The following is a 24,748-nucleotide window of genomic DNA, read 5'->3' as shown; positions in this document are numbered from 1 at the left end:
GTAATAATTTTTATATATATTTTTCATGCATAACTTGCCAAATTCATAGAACCTGTCAACCAAGAGAGAAAAGCCAGGAAAAAGCAAAAACCTTTTGCTCTAGGAGTTTCCAAATTTAAAGGAAGTCAGGCTGGGTGCGGTGGGACTCGCCTGTAATCCCAGCAATTTCGGAGGCCCAGGCAGGGGGATTACTGAACCTAGGAGTTCAAGATCAGCCTGGGCAAGATGACAAGATCCCCTCTATACAAAAAAAAAATTAGCTGGGTGTGGTAACGTGCACCTGTGGTTCCGCTACTTGGGAGGCTGAGGCAGGAAGATCACTTGAACCCAGGAGTTCTAGGCTGGAGTGAGATATGATTACAACGCTGCACTCCAGCCTGGACAACGAGACCCTGTCTCTAAATAAAGGAAAAAGGAAAGTCATTTTTGTAAACTTAGGAGATAAAAGGAGGCCAGGAAGGCCAACTCAAGGAACAAATGCTTCTGCTTTTTTGGTTTTAATTAAATAACGGAACACGTACTGCTTAAGTGCCACAAAGTGTTTTCTACATTGAATCTTCTCTGTGGTAAAAAGAGACTGGCCACAATTAGCCGGACATGGTACGCGCCGCCTGTAGTCCTAGCTACTCAGGAGGCTGAGGTCGGAAGAGCGCATGAGCCCAGAAGTTTGAGGTTACAGTGAGCTATGATTTTGCCACTGCACTCCACCGTGGTCGACAGAACAAGACCCTGTCTCTAAAAAAAGAAAAATTTTTTTAATTAAAAAATAAAAATAAAGAAAAAGGAGACTGGCCCCTCATAAATTCCACATAAAAATGGACCTAATTGCCCAAATAAAGGCACAAAAATACACTAAAACAATAAAATATCAAAAGTTAGTGTTACGTCTAATCTTCATAGTCCCCTTTCCCTTGAAGGAATTATGGCACAGTGAAAAAGTAACCAAATTCAAAGGTCTAGATTTTTATGCAACTTTTTACCATCTACTATTTGGCAAGTCACTTAACCTAAGTCTGTTTTCACACCGCTAAGACAAGATTAACAGCATTTCTCTAGCTTTCTTCAGAGTACTGCTTGTGATCATCCAAAATGTAAGTGCTGTGGCCCAAGCAGTGGCTCACACCAACACACTGGCAGGCCAAGGTGGGAGGATCACTTGAGGCCAAGAGTTTGAGACCTGTCTGGGCAACTCAGTGAGACCTTGTCTCTCCAAAAAACACAAAAATTAGCTGGGCATGGTGGCGCATGCCTCAATTCCCAGCTACTCAGAAGGCTGAAGCAGGAGGGAGGATCGCTTGAGGTTGCAGTGGGCTATGATGACACCACTGCACTCTAGCCTGGGCAACAGGGCCAGACCCTGTCTCAAAAACAAACAAAACAAAACAACAATATACACATATATATATATAAAAGTAAAATATAAAGTGCTAATTAAGCACTAGGCATAATAATTATTTTTAAAATGCAAGATCTCATATTCCCTCACAACTGTAGAAAAGTACAGTATTTGCAAAAGCATGTTCATCACAGCATTATTTGTAATAGCAAAAAGCTGGATGTGGCTTAGAAGTAAATATGATCCCAACATTATACTGCAAATTTCTGGATGAATACACAAGAAACTTATGTAGAATTCTGCATATACTTTCGCTTTTCAAATATACCCTTACATACTAATAAACTACTTTTATAATGAATAATATCATAGTTTTATAAATTTAAAACCGTAAAATTCTGTTAAGGAATGCTATATTGTTTTTTGAAAACCTGGTATTATGAAATGAGCACACTGTATTCAAAAATGAAAGCTTACCATGTATTCTGAAGGAGCCATAAACTCAATAGTAGCATTTTGAACTTCTGGTCTTCTGTGAGGTTCTCCATAAACTCTGGTCAAAGGGTTGTACATGAATTCTTCAGGAACTATACAAAGTTAATAATACATACACTGATAAAACTGAAAGCATTAATGTAATATATCTTGCATTTGGCCACTTTCTTAATTTAGGGGCTTACAAATAATTCCATGTAGGCTCTAAATTGAAGGACAAATTCACTTTTTTAAAAAAGTTCCGTTCAAGTTCCTCACATATTAAATGGCAATAAATATTTCTCCCTTTTACAACTACAATCACTGCAACTTTTCTTCTCCTATGGCCCCATATCCTCTTTGTCTTAAGTCTTGCTAAAGCGGCTTTCCTAAAATAGCTTGAAAAGATGATTAAAAACTCATTAAACGTCAATTATTTTCTTAAATTTCCCAATTATAAAGGACATTAACATTTGACATATGGAACATACAGACTCTGGTTGGACTTAGAAGCTATGATGAAGCAGTTTCAGAGGTCGAGCCCATGAGGGTTTAGTCAGCTTCATTAATTAAACAGTCTCTACGGCGCATCATCAGCTGCCTACCACTGTGATGCACTAGTGATCAAAGAGTGTTTTCTAAATCAATTATCATTGTATCTGTCTTCCTTATAACTATTTAGAAATTCAAATTCCCATGTACTCTACAGGGTAAGCTATAGTTCATGAATTGGGCTGCTCTGCATATGAAAGGGGGCTTCAACTTTTATTACAATTTCACTTGCTATATTAAAGCACACACACATAAGATTTTAAAGGTGTACTAAAGACTATATGTATATTTTTTGAATTATCATAGAGGAAAAAAATGTGCTTATCTTACTCTCACTTTACTCAAAAAACACACACGTGTAAACAATAAAACTGGTTTTTAAAAATCTCTTATACTTCTCTCTTTCCCAGCTCTTAATAAAATTTCCTCTCAAACTGACACTTAATTTTCAATATGGATACTGGCATATCCATTTTCTTGTCTAATCCTAAAAATGTTGTTGGTTAGAAGATATTCCTCAAACATAAACTGCAAAATAATTACTAAGAGAGATCTCCTTCTCCTCCTCAATTACTGAGCAAACTACAACCAACTAACCTTCCGGGACTGCCCACCTCCCTTTACACAGCAGTGAATGAATTAGGCAGCTACTGTGTTGACTTAATTTCTTTCACCCTAGAGGAAAGGCATGGGGCAATTTCTAAATAAAAATATGTCTTATATTACTGGCTTAAGTAATAACATGAAATATACCATTTATTATATACCCAATATAATAAATGTGAAAAAATGGTATCAAGGTATTAGCATGTTTTTTATTTTAAAAGTATATAATTATTTATTTATAAGTATAAATACATAGAAAACAGTTAACAATAGTATTCTCTGAGTGGAAAGACTGATTATAGGTAAATAAGAGCATTTTTTTTTAACTTCACATTTGTATTATCTGATTTCCCTACAATGCAAGTAGAAATTTTTAAATGTTTCAGAAAAGCATACCGTCATTGATTCGGTAACATAAGTTACACTTCCATCTCCTTTGATCAAGAAAGCTGACAAAAGGGTTGATGTACGTTCTGCACGAACGGCATCTCACAATCGTACTGGAGGTAACCACAGGTAACTGCTGAAAAATCAGAACTAAGTTTTTAATGGTGATGATCGTCACATTGAAAGGGCAAGCATTAATTAATTGTTGGAATATTATAATATAATTTCGGAGAAAAAAACCTAGGATAAAAGATGTGTTCAGACTGACACACAAAAAAATTATGTAGGTAAAATGTATTGATTTTAAACTCTATTGTTTCTCTCCAGGATCATTCTCCTTAAAATTTGTCTTTCAGAAAAAGTATTTATTTTTTCATTAAACATTCACACTGCAAAACCAAGATAGTTAATTAACAATATACTTTTGGGATAAATGGTAAAGGAAAAAGGATTAACACTCTAAAACAAATGAGCATTGAAAGTATTACAAAGTTTCTTGATGTTACATTTTTTTTTTTTTTTTTTTTTTTGAGACAGAGTCTCACTCTGTTGCCCGGGCTAGAGTGAGTGCCGTGGCGTCAGCCTAGCTCACAGCAACCTCAAACTCCTGGGCTTAAGCGATCCTACTGCCTCAGCCTCCCGAGTAGCTGGGACTACAGGCATGCGCCACCATGCCCGGCTAATTTTTTTGTATATATATATTTTAGTTGGCCAGATAATTTCTTTCTATTTTTAGTAGAGACGGGGTCTCACTCTTGCTCAGGCTGGTCTCGAACTCCTGACCTCGAGCGATCCACCCGCCTCGGCCTCCCAGAGTGCTAGGATTACAGGCGTGAGCCACCGCGCCCGGCCTCTTGATGTTACATTAAGAGGCCTATTTAGTTCTCATAAAAGAACTATTATAAGTAAGGTTAAGTTATATTTAAATATTTAATTAAACTCTGCAATTATGTTCCTATTTAAAGTTTATCCTACATATTTAAAGTAATAAAGCCTCAGCCAAGCACGGTGGCTGGAGTGTATATTCCCACCTGCTCAGGAGGTTGAGGCAGGAGGATGGCTTAAGCCCAGAAGTTCAAGGCTGCAGTGTCCCATGACTGTGCCTGTAAAAAGTCACTGCACCTCAACCTGGGCAAGATAGCAAGATCATCTCTTAAAAAAAAAAAGAAAAATCAATAAAATCCAGGTGAAGTGGCTCACGTCTAGACTCCTAGCACTCTGGGAGGCCAAGTCGGGAGGATCACTTGAGGCCAGGAGTTGGAGACTAGCTTGAGCAAGAGTGAGACCCCGTCTCTACAAAAAAATTAGAAAAGGTAGTGGGACGTGGTGGCACATGCCTATAGTCCCAGTTGGGAGGCTAAGACAAGAGGATCACTGGAGCTCAGGAGTTTGAGGCTGCAGAGAGCTATGATGACACCATTGCACTTTAGCCCAGGAGACAAAGCAAAACCCTGTCTCAAAAAAAAGTAAAAAAATAAGTCAATTAAGGCAATAAAATCCTTATCATCAAAAGGAGGTTTGTTTTGGGAAAGCCACCTCACTCATGCGCTGATCCTCAAGAGTATGCGCCATATGTCAGAGTCCCAGAGCCTTAGGACAAAGGCAGATCAGCCTCTTTTTTCTTTTGGAACTTTTTTTTAATATATATTTATTTATTTATTTAACAGGCGAAGAGTGGTGCTTATTTATTTATTTATTTATTTATCAGGCGAAGAGTGGTGCTTATTTATTTATCAGGCAAAGAGTGGTGCTTATTTATTTATCTATTTATCAGGTGAAGAGTGGTACTTGGCCCCCATCTCAGGGGCCAGGAGACCCCTCCACCCCGGAACAACTTCTTAAAATAACAAATTTTACTCTAATAATGGCAGAATGGAGAGATTAAGGTAAAGTACTTTAATGGGTAAATAATTTACAACTTACTAAAATATTTCAGTTCATTTAGTACCTGTATTCTATTCAGTACCTCTGGGGTTTTTCAATATGTTCATTTTATCTAGTTTTTTAAAGTGTTTGGTAATAAAATTTCTGACTGAATTACAAATAAAGAAATCTGTCAATGGTCAACTTCCTAAAGATAGCTCAAACAAATTTTATATGTGATTCTTGCACTGTTGCAGAAAATTTTCACCACCAAGGTAATATTCCACAAGACATTTACTTTCACCAGACAAACATACCACTAGGTCTTTGAAAGGGTGAAGCAGCAGCCCCAAAGGAAGTTTGGCTTTATTCAGTAATGCCTGAGTCTGAGGAATGCTCGTCAGTGTGCATCGAAATAACCTGTATCAAAGTAAAAAGCTCATGTCAGTTGCTGCTATGATTGTTTTTGGATTAAAAAAAAAGATTTAAAAGGTAGACATTTTACTATTGGAAGTGAAATATTTCTATAGACCCTTTCAAATTTCATCCCACTAAAATACTTAAGTCTAAGTCCCACACAGAAATAGAGAGTAGATGGTTATCCTATATAACGAAAATAATCTCTTCTTGGTTTATGTACAAAACTTAGGAAAAGAAAAAGAAAAAAGATTACACTGGAATTACTAGGTGATGACCCAAATTTACAAATGTTAAGTTTATTATTTAAAAGTTCAGTTTTACTGAATATTCTAAACATATAATTTATTGGCAGCATCATCTGAAATGGGAAATAACAAAAAACAAAGAAAGAAAGAATAAAATATAAAAAGAAAAATATTATTTAAAAGTACCAAATTTAATTTATCAGGAAGTCTTCACCACATACATTTAAATTTACAGCAAATTTTTCAGGATTAAAAAGTATTATGTTTGTTATGAAATTAATTTAAAATGAGAGCAAATAAAGGATTACACAGAATCAAATCCCTATACATTGGATTTTAAAGAAAGAATGTAGCCACCATAATGATAATTAATATCATAATCTCATTACAGCTGATAAAAGCAGAATCAGTTCAGGGGTTACAACCCTATTTCATGACTTAGAACATTTCAAATCACAAATAAGCAAGTAAAAGAGTTCTATCTTCTGTATCTAGAACTTCTTTCATAAATTAATATACTTGTACAGCTTATTCACAATACCTGAAGCTCTTAAAAAAAATCTAGAAAACTTTTAGAACATGTATAACGTCACAAGTTTATTAAGAAATGCTATTTGAAGCCTTACTCTGGGTTACAGTTGAGTTTCTGGATGTCTTCATGCAAATTTGGAACCGGAGGCTGCAAAGGTGTTGAGGGAAGCATGCTTCTTTCTTGAAGAAGGTTGACAACTCTTAGGCCCTCTGGATGTAGACTTAATCCACCCATGCTTGCAGTTAAATGATTAGCACCTAAGGGAGTCTACAGAGATATCATTTCAAACCAAGTTTTATAAGTGTGTATAGAGGTGGTTAATTTCTCTCTAAATAACAAAAGTGTAATTTAGATTTACTGGAAAATCTTTTGGCTCCAAAGAAATGTATAAGGACAAAGTCATTATGAAATATCCAGTATTATCCTAATTGGTTGCAAAAATGTTCAATATACCTTCCTAAAACTTTGCTCATATGCATATAGTTTAAACCAAAAGGTGGAAAATAGTTTAAAGAAACCAAAAAGTTTACCTGAGTAAAGGCCTGTGGTCCACTTGGGTAATTCAAGGAAGAGGGTGGCATTCCAGTTGCACTAGGTGGTGTCGTGTTCTGATAACCAGGTGGTAAGGAGGGATATGAATATCCAACACTTCGGCTCATTTTGGGATTCTTATTAGTAAGCTGTGGTGTTGCTAGAAACAAGGTAACTTTTAAGTTCTATTTAATACTCCAGAAGCTGCAGACCCCAACCCCCAGTCCGAGGATAGATAACCATCCCCGGCCGTTAGGGACCAGGCCACAGAGCTTGGCCTCCCTGAACGGCCCCCACCCCCAGAAAAAACTATCTTCCATGAAATTGACTAAAGGAGGAGGAGCACACAGCAGGTGAGTGGCCCGTGAGTAAGCAAAGAAGCTCACGGTTGCCGGTATCACCGCCTGAGCTCTGTCTCCTCCCCCACTCTGTCCCGTGGAAAAACTGTCTTCCATGAAACCAGTCCCTGGTGCCAAAAACGTTGGAGACCTTGGGAGCCGCTGCTCCAGAGTACTTTAAGTCAACACATAAATGCATTAGATTATAGGAATAGACACACAAAAATGAGTTTGGTATAGTTTATTTACTTTCATATGATGTACTATATTATTATTATTATTATTTTAAGAGACCCAGGTCTCTGTGTTGCCCAGGCTGGAGGGCACTGGCTAGTGACCATCGTAGCGCATTGCAGCCTCAAACTCCTAGGCTCAAGCGATCCTCACACCTCAGCCTCCAGAGTCACTGGGATTACAAGTGTGAAACAAGGTACCAGGCCTCATGTATTAAATTTTGTATTCAGACTAAAATTTTAACTCAAAACAACTTTAATGAAAATATCCTAAATTTTTAACTTAGGGGGTTAGTCAAATAAATTTAAATATATATAACTGATAAACATACTCCATAGTCATAATTAATGATCCCAATTCTGAAGGGAAGAAAAACTACTCAAAAATCTAAATACATGTAAATCAAAAATGTTAACAGTAGGTATGGCTACATAATTATGAAGTTTTCTTCTTAGTTTCCTGCAATGAGCACAGATTCCTACAATGAGCACATACATATTACTTCTATAATCAGAAAAAAGAGATTAAAGAAAAAAACTTTCATAGCATCTCACCCAAGAAGCCACCTCCTTCAATTTCATCATAACTACTGTGGACTACCATAGATCCGTTATTGATATTTGATGTAATACCTGAGAAGGAAGTTCATTAATAAGATTTAAATTAGAATTATAATTCATGCAATATTTGAACTAACATCCAAAATTTTACATAACTTTTCAAACAACAAATAGTTTAAAACCACAGCCTGTCAAAAAAAATTCAAAAAATGCATGTTTTATTTATTTATTTATTTATTTTTATTTATTTATTTTTTTTTGAGACAGAGTCTCACTCTGTTGCCCAGGCTAGAGTGAGTGCCGTGGCGTCAGCCTAGCTCACAGCAACCTCAAACTCCTGAGCTCAAGCGATCCTCCTGTCTCAGCCTCCCGAGTAGCTGGGACTACAGGCATGCACCACCATGCCCGGCTAATTTTTTTCTATAGTTTTAGCTGTCCATATAATTTCTTTCTATTTTTAGTAGAGATGGGGTCTCGCTCTTGCTCAGGCTGGTCTCGAACTCCTGAGCTCAAACGATCCGCCCACCTCGGCCTCCCAGAGTGCTAGGATTACAGGCGTGAGCCACCGCGCCCGGCCAAAAAATGCATGTTTTAAAATATATATTATAAAAAGTATCAATTAACATAGCTGCAGCTTCAGGGAAAGGAAACATGAATCTTTGGAAGGAGTCTTTTTTTACGTTACTTCATACTTAACCCAAAGGCCCAAACAGCAAGGCTCTTTTTTTTGGAGACAGGGTCTCACTCTGTCACCTGGGCTAGAGTGCAGTGACATCATCATACGTCACTGCAACCTCAAACTCCTGAGCTCGAGTGATCCTCCTGCCTCAGCCTCCCAAGTAGCTGGGACTACAGGAGTGTACCACTGCACCCAACAAGCAGGGCTTTTCAAAACCTAACTCTAGGCCAGGTGTGGTGGCTCACACCTATAATCCTAGCACTCTGGGAGGCTGAGGCAGGAGGATCACTTGAGCTCAGGAGTTAAAAACCAGCCTGAGCAAGGGTGAGACCCCATCTCTATTAAAAATAGAAAAATTAGCTGGGTGTGGTGGTGCATGTCTGTAGTCCCAGCTATTTGGGAGGCTGAGGCAGGAGGATTGCTTGAGCCCAGGAATCTGGGGTTGCTGTGAGCTAGGCTGACGTCATGGCACTCTAGAGCCAAGTGACAGAGCAAGACTGTCTCCAACAACAACAACAACAACAACAAACTCTAAGGAACAGTACACATTGAAAAAAACATAAAAATAAATACCACTTAAAGAAATTAAAATTATGACAACAAAAGACCTTATTTTCAAAATATCTAAGAAACAGAGTGGAATCCAAAATTAATTAGAAGATGATATAAGTGAATTAGAATAACTGCTTTTTTAAGTCTAGAGAACAACCACTACAATAAAATGAAAAGTTGAACTTGTCTTCTAATATTGTATAGGATTAAAGATAAATGCCAGGGACATCTGCATATGAAGCCTAAGTATTTATTTCCAGTTATCTCTGCTATACATGAGCTCTAATTCAGGGACAGAAGAAACTAAATTCATCCCCGGTAGAGGAGGTTAGGAAAAAATAACAACAAACTCAATTCAGTGAATAGCATCAACTCCTAGAATGTAAATACAAGAGTGCTAACTTTAACAGGCATATGAACACCAAGTAGAAGGTGGGAGTGGGTGAGGGGTAAAAACTTATCTATCGGGTACAATGAACGTTTGTCTGGTGATGGACATGCTAAATGCCCCAACTTAAGCATTATACAAGGTATCTATGTAATGAAAAATTTGTACCCCCCTAATATTAATATTTTTAAATTAAATAAACACCAAGTACATATGTCTAATGATTTTCAATAAAGTCAATAACTCCTTTCAATTCTCAAAACCAACATGATTTTGGCCATGAATTGATACAGTACGCCACAGTAGTAAAACTTTTAGTTGAAACAAACAAAAGAATTACGCATACGTGGATTCTATTTAGTTGTTTAAAAATTTACATATTTATTGTAAGTTGATTTTCAAAGTTATAATGGAGCAATCAGTGAGAAAATACCTTATCATTTTGTTACTTATTGTTAACACTATTCTTTTTCCTACTCATAATACTTAAAAAAGTAATGCTAGAAGAAAATACAAAAATGACAATATTGATTATACTCAGTAGTAGGATAAAAAGGCAATGTTTTGTTCCCCCTTCTCTGTTATACCACATCATGCTGCAATGGTTATATTACAGCTAAAATCAAATTTCTTACTTTAAGAGATATCTTATTTAAATTAATACTCTTATTTCAGTTACATGCCAAGATAATGCTTTACTTGTGTAAAACTTTAAAATGCTTGTATAGGTTGGGCATAATGGCCCACTCCTGTAACCCTAGCACTTTGGGAGGCTGAGGTGAGAGGACTGCTTGAGGCCAAGAGCTCAAGACCAGCCTGGGTAACATAGTGAGACCGTATCTCTACAAAAAGTACAAAATTTAGCCAGGTGTGGTGGCACACACCTGTAGTCCCAGCTTCTCAGGAGGCTGAGATAGGAGAATCGAGACAGCCCAGGAGTTTGAAGTTGCAGCAAGCTATGATGATGCCACTGCATTCTAGCTGGGGCAACATAGGGAGATTCCGTCCCAAACAAAACCAAACACAAAAACAAAACCAAACTACTTGTATATTTTCACTACTTGTATAAAAGATTTTTATTTAGTCTCATAAATATTTTTTAATATTTGTTAATATTTACAATAATAGTGGCAATCAAAATGCTTCTTCAGATTGGGCATAGTGGCGCATGCCTATAATCCCAGTACTTTGGGAGGTTGAGGCCAGGAGTTCAAAAGCAGCCTGGGTACCACAGGAAGACTTCATCTCTACCAAAAATTTAAAAAATCAGCCAGGTATGGTGGCCACGCCTGTAGTCTCAGCTACTCGGGAAGCTGAGGCAGGAAGATCGCTTGACCCCAGGAGTTCATGGTTACAGTGAGCTATGGCCACTGCACTCCAGCTGGGCAACAGAGCAAGGTCCTGTCTCTGATGGGGAAGCAGGGGGAACTTTGGTGGAAAAGGATCAATACTTTAAAAAGGATAGTTCTAACATCATGTCCAGAAAAGCAGTAATTCTCCTTTTGCACCCACTTCCAAAAGGCATCTAACTTGATATAGCCATGATTTAAAAAAAAAAAAACCTACACAACAACAAAAAATGTGACAAAAGAAGATAAGAGCAGTGGTTCCCAAATTCTAGTCATAGCCCAGCATAAGGTAATGGAATTTCTGGAGATGTTTTTTTTTTTTTGAGGAATTTTTTAAAACTCTATTTCCTGAAGTCTATCCCTAACCAAACGCCAGATTTGCTGGAAAATAGGATTCTAATGCACAGAATTCAGATAATATTCCTCTTTCTATTTTAAGTCAAAACTTTAGTACTTGACTTTGTTTCTTGATTTACTTACCTTCTTGGTTGATAGCTGAATTAAATGAGGGCTGGGGTACAGCTCTCTGTGATGTTTTCTGGGGCATGAGAGCCCTTACTGAAGGTGGGCCTCCAGCAGGAGGGGGCCCAGGAAGAACTCCTGGTTGAAAAGTGGTAGGCAGAGGTGCATTTGCTAAGGGAGGTACAGAAGAACCTATGGAAACATTGGTTTTTCACATGTCACTTAAGAACTTAAGACAAAGGCTAAAAACAGCCTTTTACCAAAGCTGAGTAACTTCCAAATTTACATTTTAATTTTTTTTTTTTTTGAGACAGAGTCTTGCTCTGTTGCCTGGGCTAGCTTCCAGAGTGCCAGGATCACAGGCATGACCTATCACAACCGAACTACATTTTAATTATAATCACCAACAAATTACCAGAAATACATTAACTTCTTAAATTTATGATTTTTAAAATCTATATGGACATTTTATAAATTTCCAACTCTCTCCTATCATGCTTCTGTCAATTATTAAAGCAGAGTAAATATAATATTAGCATGAAATCACTTCTACAGTAGTTATAATGCCCTCTTCATTAATTATTTTTCATTAACTGATCATAGAGATTCAATAGGCCATGTGAAATATCCAGTAGAAATTAACATGAATAAAATGTTGATTTTATTTTATTAATTTTGTAATATTTTGTTAACTGTATTTATTAATCTGTTCAATTAACACCAACTAAGTTTAGAGTAAAAATACAGAGTATTGTGGTTATTCTAAATTCTCCTAGGTTTATTTTGCTTTGTTTTATTGGGGTATAACCTGTTAAAAATGAGATCATAAATTCATACATTGTATAATGTTTACCTAGTAATAGTTAAAGCTAGTTCACCTTCTAGAATGGCTTAAATTTTATATTAAGAATATGCCGTAGGCTTAAAAATCAGAAATTGATCCAAAGTTTATATATAAACATTATAAAACACTGCTTTCTGACAGGTTTAAAACTACCCATCAAAATAAACTAAGAATAACATGGTATTTGTCCTTGTATCTACCAAGCATTTCACTGTCCTAATTTCACCATTTTTCTACTTGGACAATAAGCTCTAACCAGTGTAAAAACATGATCAGTTACTCTTAGGGAAATTCTTCTATGTGATATCAACGTTTCAAAGCCCCCAACCTCCCGTTCTTTCAAGTTAACCACATTATTTCTGCCTTCTCATTTGCCAAAGAGGAGGAACAAAGTCTACAAAGTATTAATAGATAAAACACCATTGAGGCTGGCCATGGTGGCATCCTAGCACTCTGGAAGGCCGAGGGGGGAGAATTGCTTGAGCTCGGAGTTCGAGACCAGCCTGAGCAAGAGTGAGACCCGAGACCCGTCTCTACTAAAAATAGAAACATTAGCTGGGTGTGGTGGCATGCGCCTGTAGTCCCAGCTATCTGGGAGGCTGAGGCAAGAGAACTGCTTGAGCCCAGGAGTTTGAGGTTGCTGTGAGCTACGCTGACGATACAGCACTAACAACAACAACAAAAAAAAAACCACCACTGATAAATGTGTGCTTTAATTTTTCTTTCCAAGACTTTTTTTTAAACATCTGGGTTTATAGGTGAAATGGGCAATAAATTTTACTTTGAATATAGCATACAGTTAATCCTGTCTTTTATAAAACTTAAGGAATAAATGTAGGAAATTTTCCAAAATGCTTCAATACTATTATTAAATAAATTCTCCAGGGCCAAATTGAAAAATTATTGTTATTAGTGAACGTTATGGCTCCCAAGAAGACAAATCAGTGCCTTGTTGATAAAAGTGCAGACAAAGATTACTGCCACATAACTTCCTTATCAAGAGGCACTGACACACATCTATGGCAATACAGAGAAGTCAAAGGGACAAAGGGGCAAGGTACATTACCAGCTCAGCATGAACAAGAATGTATACTACATCTGACCACAAAGATGTAACAAGCTAATGTTTAACAGAATATAAGTTTTGAGATTTTTCACAGTTTTTAGAAGAATATTTTTGAATCCAGATTATGATACATTTCATAAAATACATTGTTTTTTCAAGTTGAATAATTCTTATTTATAACATTCATAGCCAGAGTTTCAGACCCTGCCGTCTCAGATTCCTAAGGCTAATTAATGTAAGGATGCTAAAAAGTAGCCTATTAGAAAAAATAATTCAGAAAATTTAATAGAAATTTAGTGTAACTTAGATACTCACAGTTTTGACTTCAGAGTATCAGGTACCTACTATGAATTATGAGTTGAAAAAACAGAAGTAAAAAACGAAGAATTTTCTTTTAGAGGTCTCTTAGGAAGAGAAAGCCAGGCACAATGACACACACTTATAATCCCAGCATTTTCGGAGGTCAGCAGTTAATAAACTACAAGTCCAATGGAGTACATATCATATATACATACAAAAATATATGAGTGAAGAAAAGGTAACTATTGATATTACTATTTCACTGAATCAATATGCAGATCCCAATACAGAATTTTAAATGCTTTTCATGCTTTTCAAAGAAACACTCCTAATGTTGGTAGGTGTATAAGACCCTGCTAATTTTAATAGCAAAAAAGGAAAAGTGAAATGGTTAAATGAACCTACTTCTGAACCAGAGATCAAATGCTGAGATTAAAAAATAAAAAGATCAGCCAGCCATGGTGGCTCACACCTTTAATCCTGGCACTTTGGAAGGGTGAGGCAGGAGGATTCACTTGAGTCCAGGAGTTCAAGACAAGCCTAAGCAACATAGGTAGACCCTGTCTCTACAAAAAATTAAAAATTTAACTAAGCATGGTGGTGCGGGCCCGTAGTCCCAGCTACTCGGGAGGCTGAAACAGGAGGATTGCTTGAGCCCAGGAGTTTGAGGTTACAGTGAGCTATGATTGGGCCACTGTACTCCAGGCTGGGCAACAGAATGAGACCCTGTCTCTAAAAAAAATTTTTTAATTAAAAAAAAAATAAAAAGATCAAAGTCAGTCTAAGAATATAATGCATAGCTTTCTTCTCAAATTAATGTACAGATTCAACACAATCCCTATCAAAACCCCAGCTATTTTTTTTTTTTTGCAAAAATTGACAAGCTGATCCTAAAAATCATATGGAACTGCAAGAGAACCAGAAGAGCCAAAACAATCTTGAAAACAAAAAAGTTAGAAGAGCCACACTTCCCCAATTCAAAGATTAATACAAAGCTACAGTAATCAAGATGTTTGGTACTGACATAAAAATAGACATATACAACAATGAAATAAAATTCAGAGTCTAGAAGTAAACCCTTAGTTTATGATCAACTGATTTTCAACAAGGGTGCCAAGATAATTCAATGGGAGAAAGACTAGTCTTTTTCATCAAATAGTAATGGGACAACTGTGTGTATAGCCACATGCAAAACAATGAAGTTGGACCCTACCTAATACTGTATGCAAAAATTAACTCAAAACTTAGTAAAGACTGGCCGGGTGCGGTGGCTCATGCCTGTAATCCTAGCACTCTGGGAGGCCGAGGCGGGAGGATCGCTCGAGGTCAGGAGTTCGAGACCAGCCTGAGCAAGAGCGAGACCCCGTCTCTACTAAAATAGAAAGAAATTATCTGGCCAACTAGAAATATATAGAGAAAAATTAGCTGGGCATGGTGGTACACGCCTGTAGTCCCAGCTACTTGGGAGGCTGAGGCAGTAGCATCGCTTAAGCCCAGGAGTTTGAGGTTGCTGTGAGCTAGGCTGACGCCACAGCACTCACTCTAGCCCAGGCAACAGAGCAAGACTCTGTCTCAAAAAAAAAAAAAAAACTTATCAAAGACCTAAATGTAAGAGCTAAAATTATAAAACTCTTGGAAGAAAGCATCCATATAAATTTCTGTCCAGGGCCAAGTATGGTGACTCAAGCCTGTAATCCTAGCAGTTTGGGAGGCTTAGCAGGGAGGATTGCTTGAAGCCAGGAGTTGGAGGTTGCAGTGAGCCATGATTGTGCTACTGCACTCCAGTCTGGGCAACAAAGCAAGACTCTGTCTAAAAAAGAGAAAAAAAAATCTCTGTCCACTGTATGGAGTTATTGAGTACAACCGATCACTCAATAATGCTGTACTCAATAATGCTCTTCACTCCAAAAGCATCATGTTTTGACCTCCTCCTCCAAGATCCTACACAGCTTATGGCCCCAAAACAGTCATGCCAAAAAGGTAACTCAAACCTCAGAAGACCAGAGAGAGACCACAGGGATTTATTCACCTTCTCCAGCTGTATGATGGAACCCAGTTCATTAAAGTAATGGCCAGTCCCTAAGGAAGTGGTTCTGCACGCATACCCGAATCCCTGAAATATCATGGGTAACTCAAAGAAAAACAGAAGACACCTTCAAAGGAAAGAAGCAAGGCAGGACCAATTCATAAATTTAAGTTATTTGATTTAACTCAGAGGTTGGAAAAGTAATTTATAAAAAGACTAATAATGACTTTAAAAGCCAGTAATTTTCCATATGGTTTTAAGGCTTCAAGTATTAATTCAAACATCTAAACAAGCAAAAGTTTCACATTTCATACACTCCTATAAAAATACTACCTGACTTTAAGAAGCTGTTTTGAAGTGAAGGATCTCCAGAAGAAACATACTGATGATTCGTTGTTAAACTTGTATTCCCAGATACAGGTGGTTGGGATGATGCACGAGGACAATGGTTTGTCTGTGATCCTGTGGATGGATAGTTATATTGCCAATTCGAAGGTGGTGGTAGGTTGGCTCCAGGAAGAAAGCTACCAGAAGGCATTGGTGTAGCAGCTGGGTTCTGAGAAGCAGGTAGTGGCATTCGGGGAACAGGACCACTATGGAGCAAAGGTGTTGCTGGATTAGAGGCCACAGGTGGTCTATTAAGAGTCTGTCCAGATCCCTGAGAACCACCATAGTTAGACTGTCCAGAGGCTGGATTCAAAGTCTTTGCTGGTATTAGATGAGAGTAGGATCCTGGAGGCTGGAAATTATATCCTTGGCTCACTGACACTTGTGAAGACATTAGTGCATTTTGGAGAGGACCTTCCAATAAGAGGAGGAAAAATTAGTCTTTCAAACGAATATAGCAATACTAAAAAAAAAAAAAAAAATATGGTACTCTTACACTCAGCAATAAAAACATAAATAACCCAATTTAAAGATAATGGCTTTAAATAGACATTCAAAGATATTTCCAAAGAAGATATACAAATGGCCAATAAGCACATGCAATTATTAGGCATTAGAGAAATATAAACATCATTAGTCATTAAAGAAACATAAATCAAAACCACAATGAAATACCAATCACAACAACTAGGATGGGCAAAATAAAATGATAGATAATAACAAGTATTGGCAAGAATGTGGAGAAATTGGAACCCTCCTATTGCTAGTGTCACACAAAGGACTAACTATCAATAAAATGAATATACTAGGTATACATCTATCAACAGAGATAAATTACAAAAAGAATGGTAAGAGAAAAAAGGAAGTTACAAACAGATAAATAGCTATTTTATAAATTTAAAATACCTTTAAATGAAAATTTTCAGATATACACAAAAATAAGACCACTTCGAACAGTCTCTCACAAAAAATATTGAAATATTGATTGGAATTACATTTAATTTATATATTAATTTTGGATTAGTTGATATTTTTATGACAGAAAAACTTTCCATTCAAAGGCATAGTATATCTCCTACATATTTAAAATTTATTTTATACCTTCAAATAATATTTCATGCTTTTTTTCATAAGATGTCTTATACCTTATTTGTTAAATCTGTCACTAGGTATTTTGTAGCTTGTCACTACTATGAACAGAATATTTAATTTCATTTCTGTTTCTAACTACATAGTTAAAAGAAAAGGCCATCAATTATTCAAAATACCACAAATGCCGAATTAGAAGGTAAGATCTTCCCCAAAAATTATTTCTCAAGAAAGAGGAAATCATATGCACTGTATAAGAATGCTCTGTCATGCTGGGTTAAGTCAATATTTTTCAAACCATGGGTAGCAACCCATTAATGTGTTATGAAATCAATTTGAGTTATAAACTATCGTTTTTATTGACATGGCAGATAATAGTTAAGAACAGAAAATATCAGAGCACATTATATATAATACGACCAAATATTACTATGTGATTTCAGTTGTAAATATATACATAAATGACTACATGTACTGAGCCACTATTTAAAATATATTTCTTATTTTAGATTACAGTTAAAATCTGAAAGCCACCTGACTGATACTTCTTTTTTTTTTTTTTTTTGGAGACAGAGTCTCACTCTGTCACCCTGGGTAGAGTACAGCGGCGTCATCGTCATCGTCGCTCACAGCAACCTCAAACTGAAACTCCTGGGCTCAAGTGATCCTCCTGCCTCAGCCTTCCAAGTAGCTAGGACTACAGGTGCGTGCCACTATCCCTGGCTAATTTTTCTATTTTTAGTAGACGGAGTCTCGATCTTGCCCAGGCTGGTCTCAAACTCCTGACCTCAAGCAATCCTCCCACCTCAGCCTCCCACAGTGCTAGGTTTACATGCATGAGCCACTGCACCCAGCCCTGACTGATACTCTTGCAACCTCCCTTATTCCTCTATGATTTACTCCCCATACATCCTATTACCTTTTAATTTTTTTTTAATTTAATTTTTCTTTTTTTAGAGACAAGGTCTCACTCTGTTGCCCAGGATGGAGTGCAGTCCCACAATCATAGCTTACTGTAACCTCAAACTCCTGGGCTCAAGCAATCCTCCCACCTCAGCCTCCCCAAGTACTAGGATTACAGGTGTCAGCCACTGTGCCTGGCCCCATTACTTTTTCCAACTAAATCATATCAACTTCCCTGCTCAAAATCTCCAAAGTCCTTATAATTCCTTATAAGATTCTATGTCTTGGGTTTCCTTTCTGATCTCATTTCCTACTTTCTTTCTCATATTGGACATTCATTTTATTTTAATAAAACAGAGACAGGATAATATGTTTTTTTCTTATCTGTGAGTCAAGTCTTTCCACTATATTCTGATTCTTTGATTCTATTTATTTCTTACTTGCTCTTTAGGCAAACTTTACTATAAAGCTCAATTTTTCTGCAGGGTTAGGTTTAACATATAGTATGTCAACTCACCCAAGAAAGCAGCCAATGTCTTGAACCATAGATTCATTAGATCTATCTCTGTTAGATGAATCAAACATGGTTCTTCTCTCATTAGGTCCCTCTGGTCCTATCTTGATTGTTCCACTTTCCTATTAGTTTGTAATATTTGTTCATCTGTATACACCAAGGAGTCTTTTTATCTGATAGCTCTACCTCTAGAGAGGTGGTTTATGCATTCTGTACTTAAACCAACTTGGAGCAGACTACAGTTCCAAACAAACATAACCATCTTTACAATTCTCCATTATAACACTTTACAATATACCATGGTTTAATGAATAATTTCACTGAAGACTGAAAGATCCTTTTAAATATGTGTATATGAAGGAAGTATGTGTATGAACTCTTGAGTTTAATAAAAACCTACAGTGGCTGGGTGCGGTGGCTCATGCCTGTAATCCTAGCACTCTGGGAGGCCGAGGAGGACGGATGGTTTGAGCTCAGGAGTTCGAGACCAGCCTGAGCAAGAGCGAGACCCCGTCTCTACTAAAATAGAAAGAAATTATATGGACAGCTAAAAATATATATATATAAAAAAATTAGCCGGGCATGATGGCGCATGCCTGTAGTCCCAGCTACTCGGAAAGCTGAGGCAGGAGGATTACTTGAGCCCAGGAGTTTGAGGTTGCTGTGAGCTAGGCTGACGCCACGGCACTCTAGCCCCGGGTAACAGAGTGAGACTCTGTCTCAAAACAGAACAAAACAAAACAAAAACCACTTAAGTAGAATAACAGTGGTCAAGTAAGACTTCCTGTGTTTAAATCAGGGTTTCATTATTTATTACCTATGTGACCTTAAGCTAATTGCTTAACCACTCATCTCAGTTTTCTTGTCAGTAAAAATAACAGTTCCCACCTCACAGGGCTGTTGTGAAGATTAAATGAGATAATGCATGTAATGCAACCTAGCACAGTGCTTGGGCACACAAGTTAAGTGAACAATAAATGTTAGTTCTTACTGTCACTATTTCTGTCTTTCAAGAGCTCTCAGTCTATCCCCAGAGACAAACAAGAAGCTCAATGGTTACCACATACAACGTGGCTAGTTCTAATAGAGGTATGCGAAGAATATTATGGGAATCCAGATGTATTGACTCCACTGAAAACATTAAATGGAACCTGATCACAACAATCAATGTGTTATAGATCATATGCCATTTCTATTCACAGCATGCTTTGATCATAACTAAAGACTTCCTACATTAAACAATCATAAACATGGTTTATGTCAGAGTGAAACTAAAAGATTGTTTCTATCACTGACAAAATAGAAGTATTAGCATAAGACTAGCATTTAACACATCAACTGCCATGTGTAATTAACTCACTCTAGTTTTGAGCCCGGGGCCCTATGAAGCATATGTAACTCAAATGTCTCTTTACCTTGGGACCTGAGTGAACTATTTTTCAAGTTGCATATAACTCATGCACAGAAAACAATAAAAAATAACAAATTTTTCATTAAATTAGAAAGGATCGTTCTGTTTTTGAACGTTTTATTCTATTTTCGAAATAAAATACCGTGGTCCAAACGAAAAAAAAATTTTTTTCTAGTGTGACAGTCAATGTGTTAAACTGATAACAAGAAAAAATTCTCACATATACTATTGTTTTGGCTGGTAATACTGTGAAAAAATCCACAGAAAAGAAAAAAAGATCAAGCAGAAACTTGGAGGTTAAAAAAAAAAAAGAAGAAGAAGAAGAAGCAGTGAGCTCTAATCTTATAATGAATAATTCAATACATGTTTAGTAAACTGAATTGCAAAATACCCAATTCAACAAAACTGGTAACTCCTAAAATGTGCTAGGTAATGTGGGGAGCTGGAGAGAGAGAGATGCACAAAAGCAGATATTTTTGCCTTCATGGGGCTTACAGTCTAGAGGGAAGTCAGATATTACTTTATAAAAGTACAATATAACAGTGGAATGGGAGAGAGGAAGGCGGGGAGGAGAACACCCTTTTCACCCATAATTCTATATACAAAAAAGTGAATATTACAAAAAATGAAATGAATAAAACTGCAGTTCCTAACTGCCTTTACAAGTTTATTCAAATAGTCAAGAAAGCAAGTAACTCTGGGAGTCATTATTTGCCTTTAGCCTTATTACATGATAATGAGATTAAAATCTGTTAGTTCAAGCAGTCTTGCAGTCTCACTATCAATTTTCACAAAGGAAATACGTATATAAAATCCACACAAAGACTTAGGAAAAAACCTGTTCATACAACCTTTATCACAGAGAGAAATGTTTTGCTGTATAAGGAATTCTGTACTAGAATGACACCATACAATATGAAAGCAAGTTATAGAAAAATGAAAAAGGTCATCATTAGGTCTATTGATTATAATATTTTTTTAAAAAATCTAAAGATCCAACTATAGTATAATACATAATTTAAGCAAGCTGCATTAAATCTAAAGCTTAGGCCAGGTGCGGTGGCTCACGCCTGTAATCCTAGCACTCTGGGAGGCCGAGGAGGGCAGATGGTTTGAGCTCAGCAGTTCGAGACCAGCCTGAGCAAGAGTGAGACTTCGTCTCTACAAAAAAAAAAAAAAAAAATAGAAAGAAATTAGCTGGACAACTAAAAATACATAGAGAAAAAATTAGCCGGGCATGGTGGCACATGTCTGTAGTCCCAGCTACTTGGGAGGCTGAGGCACAAGGATCGCTTGAGCCCAGAAGTTTGAGGTTGCTGTGTGCTAGGCTGACGCCATGGCATTCTAGCCAGGGCAACGAAGCAAGACTCTATCTAAAAAAAAAAAAAAAAATCTAAAGCTTAAACATTTCAATAGAACATTTAAGCAGCAATTACTTCCTTGAAACAGTTAACCAAAACTACACTCTAGTACATAAACTTTTTGTCACCTCCTAGAAAAATACCCTCCCCTCCAATTTGCCACCACATTGCTACTTTCTGTATAATTAACAGGATAAACAATAAAACAACCCAATATAGGACATTAACCATTTATTGAGATTACATCTATAGAAAAACTTTATAAATAGGGCTTATAAATAGACCTGTCAAAATTATATTTTAAAAGAGGCTTATATCTGTAGTCCTATGATCTCACTCCCCACCTCAGGTGGCCACATTCTTCCAGCTGCTATCATCCTGCACTGCAACCACCAGTTACATGTCTGAATTCCCAATTGGTTCTGGGCAATCTATGTACTGGGAGTGCTTTCTTATTCTCTTTTATATGCACAAGGACAGAATTTAGGTGTGCAACAAATGTCTTTGGCACTGGATCAAATCAACATAGTGACAATATCACATTGGTTGAATTCCTTTAATATTTCAACATTATGGCCGGGCGCGGTGGCTCACGCCTGTAATCCTAGCACTCTGGGAGGCCGAGGCAGGTGGATCATTTGAGCTCAGGAGTTTGAGACTAGCCTGAGCAAGAGCGAGACCCCGTCTCTACTAAAAATAGAAAGAAATTATATGGACAACTAAAAATATATATATAGAAAATTAGCCGGGCATGGTGGCACATGCCTGTAGTCCCAGCTACTCAGGAGGCTGAGGCAGGAGGATCGCTTAAGCCCAGGAGTTTGAGGTTGCCGTGAGCTAGGCTGACGCCACGGCACCCTAGCCCGGGCAACAGAGTGAGACTGTCTCAGAAAAAAAAAAAAATTTTTCAACATTATGACAACTACACTAACATACAAGCTTACAGGCACATTTGGGGGATTTGCCATTTTCAGTTTATGTAAAATTGAAACTTATAGATTATAAGAAAAACCCATAACCATATGACATCTGGTTCAAGTTATTTGACTTTAACATGAATGTTTTAAAGTGATTTCATCCTGTGTGTAAATGTTACTAAATATCCTAGGATAAAGCATAGTTTACATAATCCATTATCATAAATTTGACAAATAACAATTAATTCAACTTAACACCCTGTCAGTGTCTTTCCCCCACTTATTCTTGCTTCTGCCCACATAGCTGCCTACTCAAAGACATTTTTTAAAGTCTTTTAGAGGCAGCTTTGTACAGAAAACAGTAGTCTTCTCTAAAAATAATGTAAATTAACAATTTTAATCATTGGTTATTTTCTCCATCACAGCAATCTTGGATTCCAATGGGCAATTTAAGTACTTTAGTATTATTATTCTACTAGTCTTATGTTCATAAACCAAAGATTTGTAGGTAAATCGGTAAGCAGGCAAGTTGTTGGCAGAAAATCTGTCTTTCTCTATTGCAACATATAATAGACTTAACAAATCACAATAGACGACAATTTAAGGAATCTTAGAAGGGGTATAAAATTATGACATTCTCATGCCAAATGACAAACTACAGCGCCACATGTACACAGTCTTGTCAGAAGCCCAGAGAGTTGTGTCCAACCACTTTTCAAGTGATGTAAACACCTCTGGAAATCAAACAGGAGAGTCTCTCCTCTATTTGATTCTTTCACAGCTGAAAACAGGTGGCCTAGGTACAATTCTAGGAAGGTTCTGGGAGAGACGAGCAGACCGGAAAGGGGTCTCCCATAAGCAGTCATGTATTCATTTCCCAAACTCAGACTGAGTAGTACACCCACCCCACCTCAGGGCCTACAGAACCGAGATAAATCAGACTCCAAACCCTGAGGTCTAGGAGACTAGCGTGCGGTGGCACCGAGGGCCAAAGCACACAGGCACTATGATCCTGGAATTCGAGTTTTGAGGTATTGACCGAATCTGTATTTTCTCACCCGTGTTTACTGACGGCGTTGCATACAGCAGGTGCTCATTAACTGTTTGCTGACTGAATAAATAAATGTGAATGAAACACTAAGACGAGCCTGAGGCTACGGGTGCAGGTTCGCCGCGGTCTCCCGGCCGTCCCCCACCACCCGCGCCAGACCCCAGTAGGGAGACCACCGCTCCATCTCCGTGGCCTCAAGCAGCGGCAGTAACGAAAGGCCGGTTCGAGCCCGGACCCAGGCTGCGCCGGCCCCCCGACCCCAGGCAGCACTCACCGTTGGTGTAGGGAGACCCCGAGGCCGAGGCGGCCCCGTTCTGGGCCTGCAGATCGGCTGGAGCGCCGCCGGGGGCCGGCATTCCCGGCTGGGACATGATGACGGCGGGAGAGTTGGAAGGAGCTGTTCAGGGTCGACTGCAGCGCCCCGCGGAGAGCCGAAAGCCGACTGCCGAAGCGGACGGTGGGGGCTAACAACTTAGGACTGAAGACCCAGAGAACAGAGGGCGGCGCATCAAGCCCGAGGCATGGCGCCACACTCTCCTGAGCCCGCCAGCGGCCACAGCCTAGCCTGGGAACCGAGAGTTGAGAGTCCGGCCCGTGGGGCCTCGCACGCCCGGCTGGGAGGCAGCAACCAGACCGGGAGAGGAGGGAGGCCCCGGACGGAAGTGCTTGTCAGCCGCCTGCCGCGCAGGCGCAATCGGGACACGTGGCACTTCCGGCTCCGGGGCTAGTTGCGGCTGCCGGCCATCGCTCCTCTCCGCGAAGGGCTTCCCCGAGGCCACCTGACAGCTCCTGGCGTCCCGGCCGGGAGGATCGTGCCCGGCCTCTTCTGCCACGTCAGTGACTATCACCGCCGGCCGGAAGTGGCGTATGTCACCGCTACGGAAATTCCCGCCGTCGACGTGACCTGGCCCGCTGGGCCGGGATCGGAGTGCAGTCTTGGCTGCAGTAGCCGCTTTCGTGGGGTGGGACCCATAGTTTGGTTAAGATTACCTGACAGGACTGACGTCATCGTCCCCTTTTGAGACCATACCACCACTGGTAGCTGAACCGGTTCATTTCACATTTCGTCGTCATATTCCGGGTGTAAATTGTAAACGATTTCGAAGGGAGGTGGTTAAATACGTATATGTGTTAAAAGTGTGATCAAGGTCGGGCGCGGTGGCTCAAGCCTGTAATCCTGTCGCTCTGGGAGGCCGAGACGGGAGGATCGCTTGAGCTCAGGAGTTTTGAGACCAGCCTGAGCAAGACTGAGACCCCGTCTCTACTAAAAATAGAAAAATGAGCCAGGCGTTGTGGCGCGCCTGTAGTCTCAGCTACTTGGGAGGCTGAGGCAGGAGGATCGCTGGATCCCAGGAGCTGGAGGTTGCAGTG

At 38.5% G+C, this 24,748-nt stretch overlaps 1 protein-coding gene across 6 annotated transcripts in view; it reads right to left on the bottom strand.

The window, feature by feature from the left end:
• SEC24A (SEC24 homolog A, COPII coat complex component) overlaps positions 1-24,513 on the bottom strand; it is a 50,869-nt gene extending 26,356 nt beyond the window's left edge. The window contains exons 1-9 of one of the 6 annotated variants that reach the window (XM_069483632.1): positions 23,652-24,513; positions 16,078-16,545; positions 11,527-11,700; positions 8,073-8,150; positions 6,946-7,106; positions 6,510-6,682; positions 5,536-5,638; positions 3,365-3,491; positions 1,814-1,923 (exon numbers count right to left, since the gene is read on the bottom strand). In XM_069483632.1, the coding sequence (XP_069339733.1) occupies positions 1,814-1,923; positions 3,365-3,491; positions 5,536-5,638; positions 6,510-6,682; positions 6,946-7,106; positions 8,073-8,150; positions 11,527-11,700; positions 16,078-16,545; positions 23,652-23,748 (1,491 nt within the window). In that variant the 5' untranslated portion in view covers positions 23,749-24,513. The remainder of the gene's footprint in view (positions 1-1,813; positions 1,924-3,364; positions 3,492-5,535; positions 5,639-6,509; positions 6,683-6,945; positions 7,107-8,072; positions 8,151-11,526; positions 11,701-16,077; positions 16,546-23,651) is intronic. The other 5 variants (XM_069483626.1, XM_069483627.1, XM_069483628.1 and 2 more) reach the window with 5 other exon arrangements.
• Positions 24,514-24,748: the final 235 nt, after the last annotated feature.

This window comes from Eulemur rufifrons, chromosome 10 (assembly GCF_041146395.1).
Source record: "Eulemur rufifrons isolate Redbay chromosome 10, OSU_ERuf_1, whole genome shotgun sequence".
NCBI lineage: Eukaryota > Metazoa > Chordata > Mammalia > Primates > Lemuridae > Eulemur > Eulemur rufifrons.
Note: the sequence above shows the minus strand (reverse complement) of the source record. Positions and strands in the feature narration are given on the sequence as shown.